The sequence below is a fragment of the Ovis canadensis genome, chromosome 10, assembly GCF_042477335.2.
Source record: "Ovis canadensis isolate MfBH-ARS-UI-01 breed Bighorn chromosome 10, ARS-UI_OviCan_v2, whole genome shotgun sequence".
NCBI classification, from domain to species: Eukaryota; Metazoa; Chordata; class Mammalia; order Artiodactyla; family Bovidae; genus Ovis; species Ovis canadensis.
The window spans coordinates 87,843,136-87,857,913 of NC_091254.1; the positions used below are offsets into that span (position 1 = coordinate 87,843,136).

Consider the following 14,778-nt stretch of genomic DNA (forward strand, 5'->3'; position numbering starts at 1 on the left):
GAAAAGCAGTCCTGGCCACCAGAGGCAGGGAATGGAAGTTCTCACAAAGGATTCCCTGGCTTTCAGGCCTAGATGGCTTGATAATTAAACTGACTGCACCCACTGGGTCCTGGACTTCCAGGAAACCGGTAAGTGCTGTCAGTCTTAACTGGTATCTAATACAATTGCTTTTATTCTAATAAGAGTAGCTCCTAACTGAATTATAAATGTTTAGATAGAACACACAGGCATAGCAAAAAAACCCCATAATTTGAATACCACTATGTGTTGAATCTGTTCTATCTAGCTGTAGTTTCAGGAGTATATTTAGAAATCTCTCATCTTCTAACTGAAGAGGGGATTTTTCTCTCTGTCCATTCCTGGAAATGACAGTGACAATGGGCTGGAAATGTTTGTACAGGAAAAGGAGCTCTGGATTTTATAACGTTTTCACTTGTACTGTAAGATACCAGGTCCAAGAGGAAACTTTTTCGTGGGGGAATTTCTCCTTTTATTTCTGTTAGCATGAAACATTGGCTTATCTGACTTACTGCATGACCTTGAGTGCCCCAGTGTTTAATTTCCCCTATAGAAGTGGATTTGAAAGTATGTTCAAAAGAACGAGTATCATATGAAATGAAGACATCACTGGTAGCCCGGGTTCTTTTCCTGCTTAGAATGAACAAGGGTTTGGAGGTAGTTTTTGAAGACAATCCGTCAAAGGGTTGTCTAACATTCTCTGAAGGACTTCATACTTTGTACCACCTTCATGGAAAGAGGCTCTACTTTCTTTAAGCTACAGTTCATTTGCTTTGCAAAAATGTATAACAGTGAATAGGAGTCATTTCCACCAGTGTGTGTGTATGTATGAACACAGATGTAAGGCAAGTTGATATCTTATCTAGCGCTGATAAGGGTTAGACACCAAATAGAGAGTCGTTAAAATATACTAGTAATTATACTTTGGTTGCGGTACATCCATTTATGGTTTACTGCTGAGCCACCTGGGAAGCCACATATATACTGCTAATTATATTTTGGTTACAGTACATCCATTTATGGTTTATGTATTGGTTGGCCAAAGAGTTCATTTGATGTTAATGGAAAAACTCAAATGAACTTTTTGGCCAGTGCAGTGTTTTCAATCCTCATGATTCCAAACAAGGAAACCAAAGCTCAGAGAACTTAGGTGACATTTCACAGCTATTCAGAGAAGCAGAGGAGCAACTGACTGGAATCCAGGGTAGAAAATTCCATTCTTACCCACGTGTGTGTTCAGTCACTAAGTCGTCCCCGACTGTGACTTCATGGATCGCAGCACGCCAGGCTGCCCTGTCCTTCACTGTCTCCTGGAGTTTGCTCAGCTTTATGTCCACTGAGTCAGTGATGCTCTACAACCATCTCATCCTCTGTCGTCCCCTTCTCCTCCTGCCTTCAATCTTTCCCAGCATCAGAGTCTTTTCCAGTGAGTCAGCTCTTCACATCAGGTGGCCAAAATATTAGAGCTTCAGCTTCAGCGTCAGTCCCTCCAGGGAATAGTCAGGGTTGCTTCTCCTTAAGATTTGACTGGTTCTTACCCATAATCCGTGCCAGAGTTTCAAAGCACGATTTCATTTACATTTCCAATATATTTTTTTAAAAATCTGAAAGGTGTCTAGAAACAAAAGTCTTTTTAGGCACAATCACTTTGGCTGCTACCTTTACTCTCTTTCTTGGAAAAGTCAGTGAGGTTCTATATGGCTTTGGCAGTTGGGACCGAAATGGTTTCTGTATTTTTATTGGTCCTCTGTGGTTCCTGTGGGAAGGGACCTCTTCTCAGGGGCTGTGATTAGGGTGGGATTACACCACTCCTGGAGGTCAAGTGGCTCTTAGCCCAGTGCTTCGGATGGCGCTGCCCTGGGTCCCTCTCCAGCCCGGGCATCTTCATCTCCCACTCAGGATGCGCCGAGTCAAGGACCGAGGGAGTGCACACGTGGAGAGCTATTTTAAATTAAGCTCCAGAAATAGAGGTGGGGATGTTCAGATTTCAAGCCACTCACAGGAAGGAAAAAAAAAAATCATTCTTTTAAATGATGTATTTTAAGAATTTAAAGATTTAAAATAGGAAATCCTCAAGATTTTCTCCACATTAAAATTTAGAAAACTCTGGGAGACATGGTTTCTTTATTGTAATTAGATTTATGCAAAATGAAATTAAAGGCATCCCATAAATTACTTAATGGATAATGAGTCCTTAACTGTCTGACTCAGAAATCGGTTTGTTTCGCAAGGATCCTTTAATCAGCTCCCTAGGAGGCCGTTGTCTGGCAGACAGCTGAAATACCTTAGATGACCAAGAGCCGGCTGGAGGGGTTGTATGCCACACAACTATTTTCCTTAAGGCAGTCTTACATTTTGATCAATCTCAGGCCCAAGATCGGACGTGATGAATGTGTTTCCCTTCAGAAACGTACAAACTGGCTACAAAGCGTTGGTGAGGCGAGGACACCTGGGGTCCTCAGCCTGGGCTTGTCTGAGGGATGTGGCCTGGGGGCAGTTCGCCAGGGTCAGGGAGGAAAGGACCTAAACTCTCCCTGTGACATCATGACATCACAGAGCGGCTATAACAAGCCAACGTGAGCAGCGAATGCTTGCCTACAGTCAAAAGTCACAGCTTTCTGAAAAATCTAACACCTACAGGAGTTTTCAATATGTTTTGAAAAATGAAGTGTCATGTAAGTGAAGACCCTAAAAAAAGCTTGGGATTCTTTGGTGCCATTGCACTGGCATTTCAGGAAATACTACAGAATCTCCTTTCAGTATCCTTGAACTTCAGTCTTGCTTTTCCTTTGAAGATGAGTCTAGCAGTGATGCTCCATGCTCTTCACACCTGGTGCTGTCTAGAGAAGGTGGCGCCTCTGTAAAGAGCTCTGGCCTTATGGGACTTGGGACCCAGCTGTTGGTCACCAAGGACCACCACCACCCTAAGACGGCCCTCTCTGAGACAAGGGTCCTGGAAACAAAGCTCTGTTTATCCCCACCAAAGGCCTGCTTCATCCTGAACAAAACCCGCAAGCTATGAGAGTCTATTTTTCAAACTTCTCTTAGAAGCACATCTTATCTGGGGCAGATCTCCCAGGTGTTTTCTGTATTATCTGGTTTTATTTTGTTTGACTGATCAGAAACACAGCCACTGGGAGAAGCCCTCAGCCAGCCCTCCTGCAATTGTTGGTGTGGGAATCAGTGACCCCAGGACCTGGCCATCAACTCAGGGCAGACATCCAGGTTCCCTCAGAGCCCAGAGGATGCCAGGCACCCAGGAGGATGGCAAGAAATGCTTGCCCCGGTGGTACTCCAACTTGAGAGTGCCTCAGAGTTAGTCCTGGAAAGCTGGTTAAAACACAGATTGCTGGGCCCCACACCCAGGACTTCTGATTCAGGACCTCTGGGCTGAGACCCAAGGATCTGCATTTCTAGCAAGTTCCCAGAGGCTGCTGGGACTGCTGGCCCATGTACTACACTTTGAAAACCACTGGGCTGAGGATTCAGGGTTTTGAAGCTCAAATAATTTATCCCTGGGGCATCTTCTCACCTTCACCCTCAACTTACTTGTCAGCAGCAGGGTAAGCCTGTGGCACTAGCTAGAATTTTCCTACAGGATAATAGTGACATTCTCTATTCAGAGCCTTATTCCTTTAGGTTAGACTTTGATCCATATGTTAGTCACTCAGGCTTGTCCGACTCTTTGTGACCGCATGGACTATAGCCCACCAGGCTTCTCAGTCCATGGAATTCTCCAGGCAAAAATCCTGGAGTGGGTTGCCATGCCCTTCTCCAGGTGGTCGTCCAGACCCAGGGGTCAAACCCAGGTCTCCTGCACCGAGGGCAGATTCCTTACTGTCAGCCACCAGGGAAGCCCAACGTTGGTCCATATTAAAGTGGAAATGGACCAGGAGGAGGACCAGGAATTTATTTGACAAAGATTCGTTGAGCGTGTTCTATGTATCAGGCACTGAACTGAACTCTGGGGATTTGAAAATAGCAGTCTGTTGTCTCAGATGGTAATGCAGGAGACCTCGGTTTGATCCCTGGGTCAGGAAGATCCCCTGGAGAAGGGCATGCCAGCCCACTACGTATTCTTGCCTGGAGAATCCCATGGACAGGGGAGCCTGGCGGGCTACAGTCCATGGGGTCGCAAAGAGACAGGACTGAAGTGACCCATGCACGCCTTCTCCACACAGACACATTTTAACAGGGGCCCCTCTGGGCAGATGAATTGGAAGATGCCACCCCCTCCCCCGCAACTTCCCCCGCACCCAGGGCGCTGGGAGCTCAGTCCAGAGCTGTGCTCTCACCAAGCCCTCAAGCCACCTAGGCTCCCTGTCACTGCAGCACCCAGGGTGACTGCTGGGCCCGGAAAGTGTCTCATTCAGTTCTGGGTTAGCAGCAGCTGGAGGAAAACAGCAGGCCCAGGCCTTTGTAGTGACACCGTGGGCTCTGTGCTTGGGGGAACCGTCTCTGGGGGTTCCCTTCCGCTGCAGACTGAAGGCGACCTGAGAAACGAAGGGCGCTCTGGATACGCGGCCCCGGACGAGCGCCCCCTGCAGGCAGTTCTGTGATCTCCACGGCACCGTCTTGCTCTCAGAAGCTACACCTGGAGCAGATCCACCCCAGGCAAGACCTGGGTCATTGATAACCACTGCAGACAGGAAGCTTGGGAGTGCATTTCTTCAGTAAATATTGATAGAGCAGCTTCTCCTTTCATCACCGTGCACTGGGTCAGCACTTTACTGTTCACAGAGTGTGTCTACGTCTCTTTCGTAATCAGTCCTTCATGACAGCAACCATGTAAAGTAAGTAGGAACTACCAACATTTTACAGAGGAAGAAACTGGATCACAGAGAAAATTGACTTACCAAGGTCAGATAAAGGAGCCTTGGCAATATACAGACTAGAAGCTGGCTCTTAGGGCAGGGTTCTTTTCACCATTCCAGGAAGTTCTGTGGCTAATAGAAGAAATGCAAAAGCCCTTACGACATCAGTAGAATGAATGCAAAGTACATATGTAATTCTGATTTTTTTTTTTTTTTGGAGAGGAGTTAAAAGGAAGATAGTTTAATTTTAATAATAATATTTAATCCAATTTAATATTAATATCAATTCACCATGTAGTAAATATGAAACAATATTGAGATTTTTCATGTTCTTTTTTTTCATACTAAAAGTGCTTGAAATTGGTGTGTATTTTATACCTGGGTTTTGCAGGTGGCTCAGTGGTAAAGAATCTGCCTGCAATGCAGGAGCTCCAGATTCAATCCCTGGGTGGGGAAAATCCCCTGGAGGAAGAAATGGCAACCCTCTCCAGTATTCTTGCCTGGGAAATCCCATGGGCAGTTTTATACTTAGAGCACAAGTCAATTAGGATGCTGGATTTTTGTTGGAAAGATTAATACTTGATCTGTATTTAGATTCCGTGAAATTTACAACTGAAAAGTAGATTCATCGTTGGTCCGAGCATACTTTTCCAATAAGTATACCGAGGATCAGTTTTTAAGTTAAATTTACATTCAGAAGAAATAAAAAATTTAAATTTAGTTCCTCAGTGGCTCTAGCCACATCTCAAGTGTTCGGTAGCCATCTGTAGCAAGTGGCTTCTGTATTGAAGAGCGAAGCCCTAACAAGTAACCCTGCCTGGCTGGAGCCTCCAGTCTGGTAGGCGTGGTATGTAATTTGTTCTCTGTGTTAGTATAGTTTAGTCTTGGCCCTTGGTCACCATGTTAATCATCCTCACCCATCATTGCCCATCTCCTTCAGTGGGCTCTCGTGACCTGATTCAAATCTGCTCTCAGTTCCTCATTCCCAGAGCTGCTGCTGCTGCTGCTGCTAAGTCGCTTCAGTCGTGTCCGACTCTGTGTGACCCCACAGACAGCAGCCCACCAAGCTTCCCTGTCCCTGGGATTCTCCAGGCAAGAACACTGGAGTGGGTTGCCATTTCCTTCTCCAATGCATGAAAGTGAAAAGTGAAAGTGAAGTCGTTCAGTCGTGTCCGACTCTCAGCGACCCCATGGACTGCAGCCTACCTGGCTCCTCCGTCCATGGATTTTCCAGGCAAGAGTACTGAAGTGGGGTGCCATTGCCTTCTCCACCCAGAGCTGTTAGTTTACCCATTCCTGAAGAGGGAGGTTGCGATGGCCCGAGGGAGGCAGTTTGTTTGATTATAGTAGTTCAGGAACTTTTAGGATTGAAACAGAACAAGCTGGGAGAAAGAGTGGATTCACCAACAGTTAGGATAGCAGTATATTTAGCTACAATCTGATGCACTTTCTGGAACATCTTTGAATTACACTGGACTGGCCGTCAGGGACCGGCTCCTCTGCTTTTAAAAGCAAGTTCATCTTGATAGAGTCTGATGATCTAAATTCCGATTGGATTTTCACAGAAGTAGAAATGGCACTCTGGTTCTCTCGGGGTGGGGGTTAGGAGCAGGGAACTGTCTTCATATCTAAAAGTATGAGCAAAAGTGTGCCCCATTCACTGGACTGGGGCAGTGTGGGGCAGTTGTTCCAGTGTGGTTTTCAGGAATACTTGAGTAATTATTCATTGCTGCTTGAATCCATATTTGCCTGTTTCTTATCCTACACGTGAAGGGTTGGCCAAGACTGTATGGCTTTGAAGATGAGAACCCATCTCCTGCATCTTTGCTATTCTGTGACCCCAGTAAACCCAGGTCCTTAGGACTCAGGGACGCTGTAAAATTTTTGCAAGTATAAACTCCATGTGTCCAGCCTCTCACTGTGTCTCCAACATTATCGGCGCCTCATCTCCACTGAACACACCGGCAGAAATGTTTCCTCGTCCCTCATTTCACTCGTCCTTTGTTCTCATGGGGGTTAGAGGTGGGGGGTGAGCTAAGAGTGCAGGTCCAGGCTGGTCGGTGAAACCTGACCTAGAGTCAGCTTGGTTATTAAACTCATCTTCTTAAACTCTTGAAGTTAAGATGGTTGAATGTTAGCTTCTGGGAACGCAGTGCTGCCAAACAGACAAGCAGGAGCCTGTCAGGCCCCTCAAATATTTCACAATTGGAAGTTAGGAATGTGTCACAGCTTCCCAGGTTGCCGATGTCCTTCAATGCACATACAGTTATAGCTCATTCAAACACTTCTACTGACAAGTAAGAGAAGGACTGTGATGAAGAACTGTTCCCCCCGTCCCAGGAGATGTCCCACTAAATGTTAATAAATGATGCCACAGTTAGATGCCATTGCAGGCCCTCCCCCCATCAGAGACTCATTCAAGGCTGGAAAAAGCCCTGTTACAGGTAAGCCTTGTTCGGCTTGGTTTACCTGGAGTTAACTAAACCTAATTGACGGTCAGACCTACTTTTTCAGGGAACACTTGTGAACCACTCAAGGATTATTGCTCTCTGAACTTACTTGGTACATGATGATTTTAAATAACCTACTTCCAGCCTCCATTAAGTTTTTAGTTATAAATTTTTTAAAAGGACATCAAGGCTAAGGAAATAACTAAGGTAGCCTGTGGCATACTCAATATATGAAAATGACCAACTTCTGTTATTTTAGTCTTTCATTCATGCTGCACTCAATATTAAATTTTTCAATGTTTTTATAATTTCATAATCCTTAGAGATATTAAAAGAAACGAAATGGGCTGATTTTAGAAATCTTAATTGATCAGTCATATTTTTGTTGTAGGTCTGTGATTCAACTCCAGCATTCTGCAGAACCCAACATTTTTAAGTTGTGACTCTGTTAAAAACGAAACCGCACTACAGTAAAATGAACTTGCGTTCATTCACTTAGTGGGAGAGTCAGTCATCAGCTAAATTGCTCGATAAATACTTTTTGAGGACCTAATAGCCCTGATCTAAGGCGCTAGGGAAGCGGAAATGAAAAGTACAAACGGGAAAGAAAGCAACATTACCATCAACCAAGTATTAAAAGTAGAGAGAAAGTATGAGAGATCTGAGAATAATATCAGGAGGGGTCTACCTATCCCTCTTTAAGCTCAAACCTCTGTAAACTGGAAAGGACATATAGGGTGAGGAGTGCGCATTTCATCCAGAATGACAATATATCCTTATTATATAGAAGAGACACATCCCAAATAATTGTTTCTAGCATTTTCAACAATAAAATCAATGGCCTAAATGTGAAATTAATTGGAAGCCACGGTTCTAATACACTGTTTTGGCGATTAAGCACATTAGATTGAATTGTCTCAGAATGCCTAATTATTGTGTCTGCCACACTCATCTGTTTGAGTCATCCCTAACTTTTGGACTGCTGCCTGGATCATTTCTGCAATACAGTTGCAGTTTTGTATTCTTCTCTCTCTCTTTTAATGCATAACTTCTCTTACTATATTCAAAGCTCAAAGCTCTAAACTGCACTTTTGCAAATTCGAGATAAGAGCTAAATAGTTTGTCCAAATGTTGAGTCCATTGAGTTGGGGTGTAAGTTGATTTTATTTTTTAATTGAGAAATGTTTTATACTATAGGATAGTTGATTCACCACTTATTTATGTTTTACAGCTTCAAGATTTAAAAGTGCCTGTGTGAAGTCACTTTTGCTGGAAACCACAGTCCAGGAGCTTTTTGTTCAAATCTTGTTTTTCTGTCAAATATACATTACCCTGACCTTACGAGTGGATGAAGATACCTCAGCTGTCTGACTTTGCCAATTGCTTGCTTTCAGAATTTTAAACAGTGGAAGGAAAAAGAAATCCTGCTAAGATCTGAACATCTCAGTGGCTTATTTTCCAGTGTCGTCAATAGCTGTGAGTGTCAGGACTAAATATTCTCCCAAGGAGTGCCATGATATTGAGGTCACTTTATTAAAAACAGTTTTGTCTGCGAAAGGATCAGGAGACTCCGACGTTTGCAGTCAGAGATGACACTGAGCATGCTTTTATTGCGGCCCGCAGTCTTCGAGTGGGGCATATTGATTGATGAGTGACTGCCTGCCGATAAATTTTCTCCGCTCTGTTTCCTGGATTGGACTTCATTAAGCAATTTGTCACTTACCTTCAGACTTACATGTGGGATTTTCCACAACAATAGTTTTGGGATCATTGGAACTTGGATTGATTTCATCATTTAGCAGGGAGGAACAGGATCCCAGTTATTTTCTCATCATGGCTTTGAATGTTGCCCCCGTCAGAGATACAAAATGGCTGACGTTAGAGGTCTGCAGACAGTTCCAGAGAGGAACCTGCTCCCGCTCTGATGAGGAATGCAAATTCGCCCACCCCCCCAAAAGCTGCCAGGTTGAAAATGGAAGAGTAATTGCCTGCTTTGATTCCCTAAAGGTAAGAGAATGCATTTTTAGGTAGTCACATCAATGCCACATTGGACTGTCAAACGGAATGCTTTCCGTTGTACTTCTAACAATCGATTTTCAATCCTGTTTTTCTTATTTGTGGTGATTATTGGGAGATTTGCACTCAGATTTTTTTTCATGTCAGGCATATATAAATTTTTTACAGATCCATGTTTAAATTAAAAATACATGATGGTGTATTTTTGGTCTGGCATGACATTCATGTCCTCAAGAGTTTTAAATCAAAGTCTGGCTTGTGACAACTGAAGATAAATATTTTATTAACGTTTGATCTTCTGGAGGTTATATAAAGGTGAAGAAATTGAATGTGTCACTTTTTATGTGCCAGTTACTCGGATTCACCTCTTGAAGAATTTCTACTCTTGTGGCTTTCTTTCTTGACCAAGGGCTTCCTAAAATACTTCCTAAGAGGTTTTTCACGCTCTTTGGAAATTTGCCATGGCTAACAGGAATTATTAAATACACACTCAGTGCTCCCTGAGAACCTACCGTGTGTAAGTTAACACATAGCACCTGAGAGAAGAAATGAATGTGCTTCAAGTTGGTATCCTTGATGAGCCCACTGTCTAGTAGGGGAAATATAGCAAACGGCAATAATTCAAGACAGAAAGGGTGTGTGCTTAGTCGCTCAGTCATGTCCAACTCTTTGTGACTCCATGGACTGTTGCCCTCCAGGCTCCTTTGTCCATGGTGAATCTCCAGGCAAAAATCCTGGAGTGGGTTGCCATGCCCTCCTCCAGGGGAGCTCCCCAACCCAGGGATCAAAGTCGGGTCTGCTGCATTGCAGGCAGATTCTTTAATGTCTGAGCCACTAGGGAAGCCCAAGACAGAAAGGGACATGTGCCCTAAGAGAAGGATAGAAAGCAGACTTCTGTGATAGAAAGCAGATTCATAGAAGGGAGCACTGGCTTCCAGCTGATTGTTTCAGAAATGTTTTTAGAGGCTGTGGCACCTGAGTTGTATACCAAGTTGGGTGGAGATTAGACTTGAAGAAATGGGAGAATTATCGTGAAAGATCTCATTGAAGAAAATGGGGATGACTTAACCCATAATTCTTTGAGGTGGATTTTTTTCCCTAAAATTATGGATCCTATCAATCCCTGACTGTCTAGGATAGTTCTAACATAATGACAATATTGTTTTCAACGATACATGTAAGACACATAGCTTAAAAAAAATAGAGCTTAAATTTTACATCTCTGAAAAACTTCATATAAATAAGCTTACCAAACAACAACAAAAAAATTGATCCATGCTCTTAATATACAATTTGGGAAATCATAGTGAATAGTGACCTTAGCCTATTTTGGAGTATTGAAGGGACTGGGTATGTTTCTTGAGAAAATTTCTCCTTTAAGTAAAAAACAAACAAAACTTTCTTATTTGATTTACAGATGAAAATTGAAATATGACTTCAAATCATATTTTAATGGGAAAATTTGTCTATACTAAAAGCAGAACTTATTTATAGCTCAATAGAATAAATATTAAAATTTGAAAAAATTAGATATGCAGTTTACCTCAATAACTACCCCTCTTTTCTTCCTTTTTTATCTCTCAAAGCCTATTAGTTTAGACTTTAAAATTATAACTCATTTTGTCTACATAGAATTGACTAGATGGGTGATAAATCACAATTCATATAGACTGTAACAGCATGAGCACATTTTTATATTAGTATGTATTTTGCTTATAGGCAAAAAAGTAAGTAAAGTGTGTATTCATTTCTGTGATTATCACAAATGACAGCCTTCACTGTAAAAAATAGTGTAGATTAAAAACTAGAATGTAAGAACTTTTAAGATATGGAATCAGGTTAGAAATGAGGAATTCATTTTCCAGGTCATCCCCAAGCCCTTTGTTTATCAAGTCAACCCTTTTTTGGTTGGATATTTACTATTAAACTGAGGTTTTAGTAATTTCTTAAAACTTTTAATTCTTTTAACTAGTTAGGCAACTGTGCCCGACCTATTAAGGCTCAGTATTTTTTGACTTATCAACAGCACAACTCTCAGATTCGTATATGTCAATATTATACTGGAGATTCACCAAGATCACAATTGTTTGAGAATTCCCACCCATGAGAAAGAATCGAGAACAGTTATATTTAAAATAAAAATGTAAAGCAAGCTGTGAGAACGTTGAGTACTATTTAGAAAGAAACCTTGAAGATCATTTTCAGAAGTGTCTAGTAAAATCATTCCAAGTGTGGAAGCAGAGTTGTGTATTGCCTCAAGTTATTAGTTTCCTTTCAGGATTGTAAGTTTTTAGGTTACTTAATTTGAGTGCAGTGTTACAGATTTGTGACATGGTCAAACTGTGAACAATGTAGAAAGAGCCCAGACTCACAGGAGTAAGACAGACCCGAGCCTACCTGCTCAACCACTTCCCAGCCTTCGGTGGGTCATTTATCACTTCTTAGCTTTGTTGTCTCATCAGTAAAATGAGAAAATTCACCAGGGACATTGGCTAAAGAATTTACAGTGCCCAGCACCACGCTGACCTGCTCACCTTGAAAGGCGGCTATAAGGAGTACAAGTCCTTACAACAGGAACTGGTAAATAAAACAGACGCTCAAAAATACAGGCTAAAATGACAGATGATGGTGATTATAATGAAGCTAATTTAATTTTATTTCATGCGTTAAAAAAGGTAGCTCTGCAGCAGTAGAACCAGCCTAGGGTAGAAAGAAGGGCAAGGGTTTTGAAGTCAGGACAGGCCAGGACTTGAAGAAACCCTGGCGGGGACATGGGCTAACTATATCATTTGAGACAAGTTATTTTTCCTCCTTTACTTCAGTGTCATCTTATTTTAAATTGCTACAATAATTCCTGCTTCATAAGGCTACTTCAGAGACCAGCTGGCCTAAAATATACCTGTCGCCCAGCACGAGCTGGACGTGGTGATATTAGTGTCTTTCCCTTCCTAGTAAAGTATCATATAGTATGCACCTTGAGTTTAATGACTGGCTTTACAAGCAAAACGTGGCCAACTCTTAAAGCATCCAATTCTTAATGTGTCCAAACTCTTAATCTATTGTAATAATACCTCAATGATGCAAATTAGTCATGAGGTTAAAAGAAATCAAGTTTGAGGTAGACATCGTTTTTGTTGTTGTTATTTATGGCAAGATATCTTCTGTAAACACTGTAGGGTACTTTTATTCATAAAAATAGGAAAAACAAATCTGTGATGACTTATATAGGTACAAGTTAATTTGTGAGCCTCAGATACTCCACTTTTGTTTTTGTTGTGAGTTAAGTTTGTATATGTGACGAAACTTCCATAAGTACATACTAAACAAATTTGTGGATGTTTGGAAAAGAGATTTGCTGAGGTCTTTGTCAAGAGAGGTGTGTGTATATAGATGTTATTATAACAGAGATTTTGTAAAATGTACAGAGTTCTCACAGTGACATTTGTAATTTATTCACAACTGTTACCACGCTGCATTTTATGTGAAACCACCAGACATGCAAGCACTTATGATTGTTTAAAGTTACAGTGTTATTATGAACAGTGGAACTGCTTAAGTCTTTTACAGAAGGCCAGAACATTCCAGAACACCCTTGTATCCCTGGAGCCTAGAACAGTGTCTCATACCCTGTGAAAGTGAAGTGAAAGTCGCTCAGTCATGTCCGATTCTTTGCAACCCCATGGACTATATAGTCCATGGAATTCTCCAGACCAGATTACTGGAGTGGGTAGCCTTTCCCTTCTCCAGGGAATCTTCCCAACCCAGCGATTGAACCCAGGTCTCCCACATTGCAAGTGGATTCTTTACCAGCTGAGCCACAAGGGAAGCCCCTTCATACACTGTAAATGCTCACTAATGGTAGAGCATGTTCATCAGGAAAATACTCAAGCCTCTCAGATAGGGCTGCTGCATATGGTTGCATAGGGGCGCACTGAACAATAGGGGTCTATTTCTCATCACAGTGAGATGGGCGCCCTCTGGAGTTGTGCATTGCACAGCCTGTGCAGCCATGTGCTATGGCCCTGTTCTTCATATCCCAATCAATTTCAAACTCAGGAAGCTCTGTGCAAGAACTGAAGACACAGGCTGACTCCGGAAGTACAATACAACACTGGAAAATTGACAGGACAGTTATTTCACTTTCTCTGAAACTGTATGTGATGCAAAAACTGCTTGTTTTTACTCTCCCATTGTATGAAATGCTGGCTATAAGCTGACTGATGACAAGTAAAATTTTAGTCTTCAGATTTATGGATGAAAAATTTAAAAATTAGAAGTGGTTAGATATGTGGCCATTTTGGACAATTTTTAAAAACTATTCCCCAAAGGTATCAGAATATGTCACTGGCCTCAACCTTAACTTCACATTTTTGAATTGCCATTGGGCTCTTCAGTTCAGTCACTCAGTCGTGTCTGACTCTTCGAGACCCCATGGACTGCAGCACGCCAAACTTCCCTGTCCATCACCAACTCCCAGAGCTTGCTCAAACTCATGTCCACTGAGTCGGTGATGCCATCCAACCATCTCATCATCTGTCGTACCCTTCTCCTCCTGCCTTCAATCTTTCCCAGCATCAGGGTCTTTTCCAGTGAGTCAGTTCTTCCCATCAGGTGGCCAAAAAAGCTGGAGCTTCAGCATCAGTCCTTCCAATGAGTATTCAGGACTGATTTCCTTTATGATTCAGTAAGATTTTCTTTACAACTGGGCTCTAAATAGGGGCTAATTCTTTGCAGAAATTGCTTGAGTGTTTTCGAAATTATATGCCTCATTTTGGCCTGATTTAGAAATATAATCTCAGGTAATTATTTCATTATCAATGGAAATCACTGTAGTCCTATAGAGCTTGTCAGCCAGGCATTTTTCATGCAATTATCTATTCTATCTAACAACTCTGTAAGGTAAATATTACTCAGTTAATCATTATAAATGTAGATACAGATTCAAAAATACAAGTTGCTCTCCTATACCTTGTAAATGGTGGAGCAGGGATCTGATTCCAGGTGTGACTCCAGAACTAATGTCATCTCTTCCCTCTTCCTAATTCCCCTTATAGAATAATCATCAATGTAATTAATTCCAAAGCTCCTAATAGCTTAGTAATATTTATGTTTAACAAGTTTAGCATATTGAAGTATAAAAAAACATTCCAAAATAGAAGCCCCCGGGAATGAGCCTATTTATGTCCTTGAATATTAAATATTTTTTAAAAGTGAGAAACTGCAAGAGAATGCAAGGCACATGTTATATTTGTTTTTGCATCTGCACACAAATATTATATCATCACTTACTAGGTCTCAGTAACAAAAATGGTTTGGATTCAAGGTATTGGAGCGTGTGTATGCCCCGTGATTCTGAAGTGCATGGTTTCAGATATATGATGTGAGAAGGCAGGACAACTTTGCACTTTAAGAATTCTTGGATCCCCTGATTAGACCTCTCCCTTATGAGAGATCCGTTTCCTGACCATGACTTCTACTCT

The 14,778-nt window shown here is 41.9% G+C and overlaps 1 protein-coding gene across 7 annotated transcripts in view; it reads left to right on the plus strand.

The window, feature by feature from the left end:
• MBNL2 (muscleblind like splicing regulator 2) overlaps window positions 1-14,778 on the plus strand; it is a 169,441-nt gene that overhangs the window by 42,192 nt on the left and 112,471 nt on the right. For 4 of the 7 annotated variants that reach the window (XM_069602397.1, XM_069602396.1, XM_069602395.1 and 1 more), the window contains exon 2: window positions 8,514-9,289. The exons of the other annotated variants lie outside the window; for them this stretch is intronic. In XM_069602397.1, coding sequence (XP_069458498.1) covers window positions 9,116-9,289 — 174 coding nt within the window. In that variant the 5' untranslated portion in view covers window positions 8,514-9,115. The remainder of the gene's footprint in view (window positions 1-8,513; window positions 9,290-14,778) is intronic. 7 annotated transcript variants of the gene reach the window in all.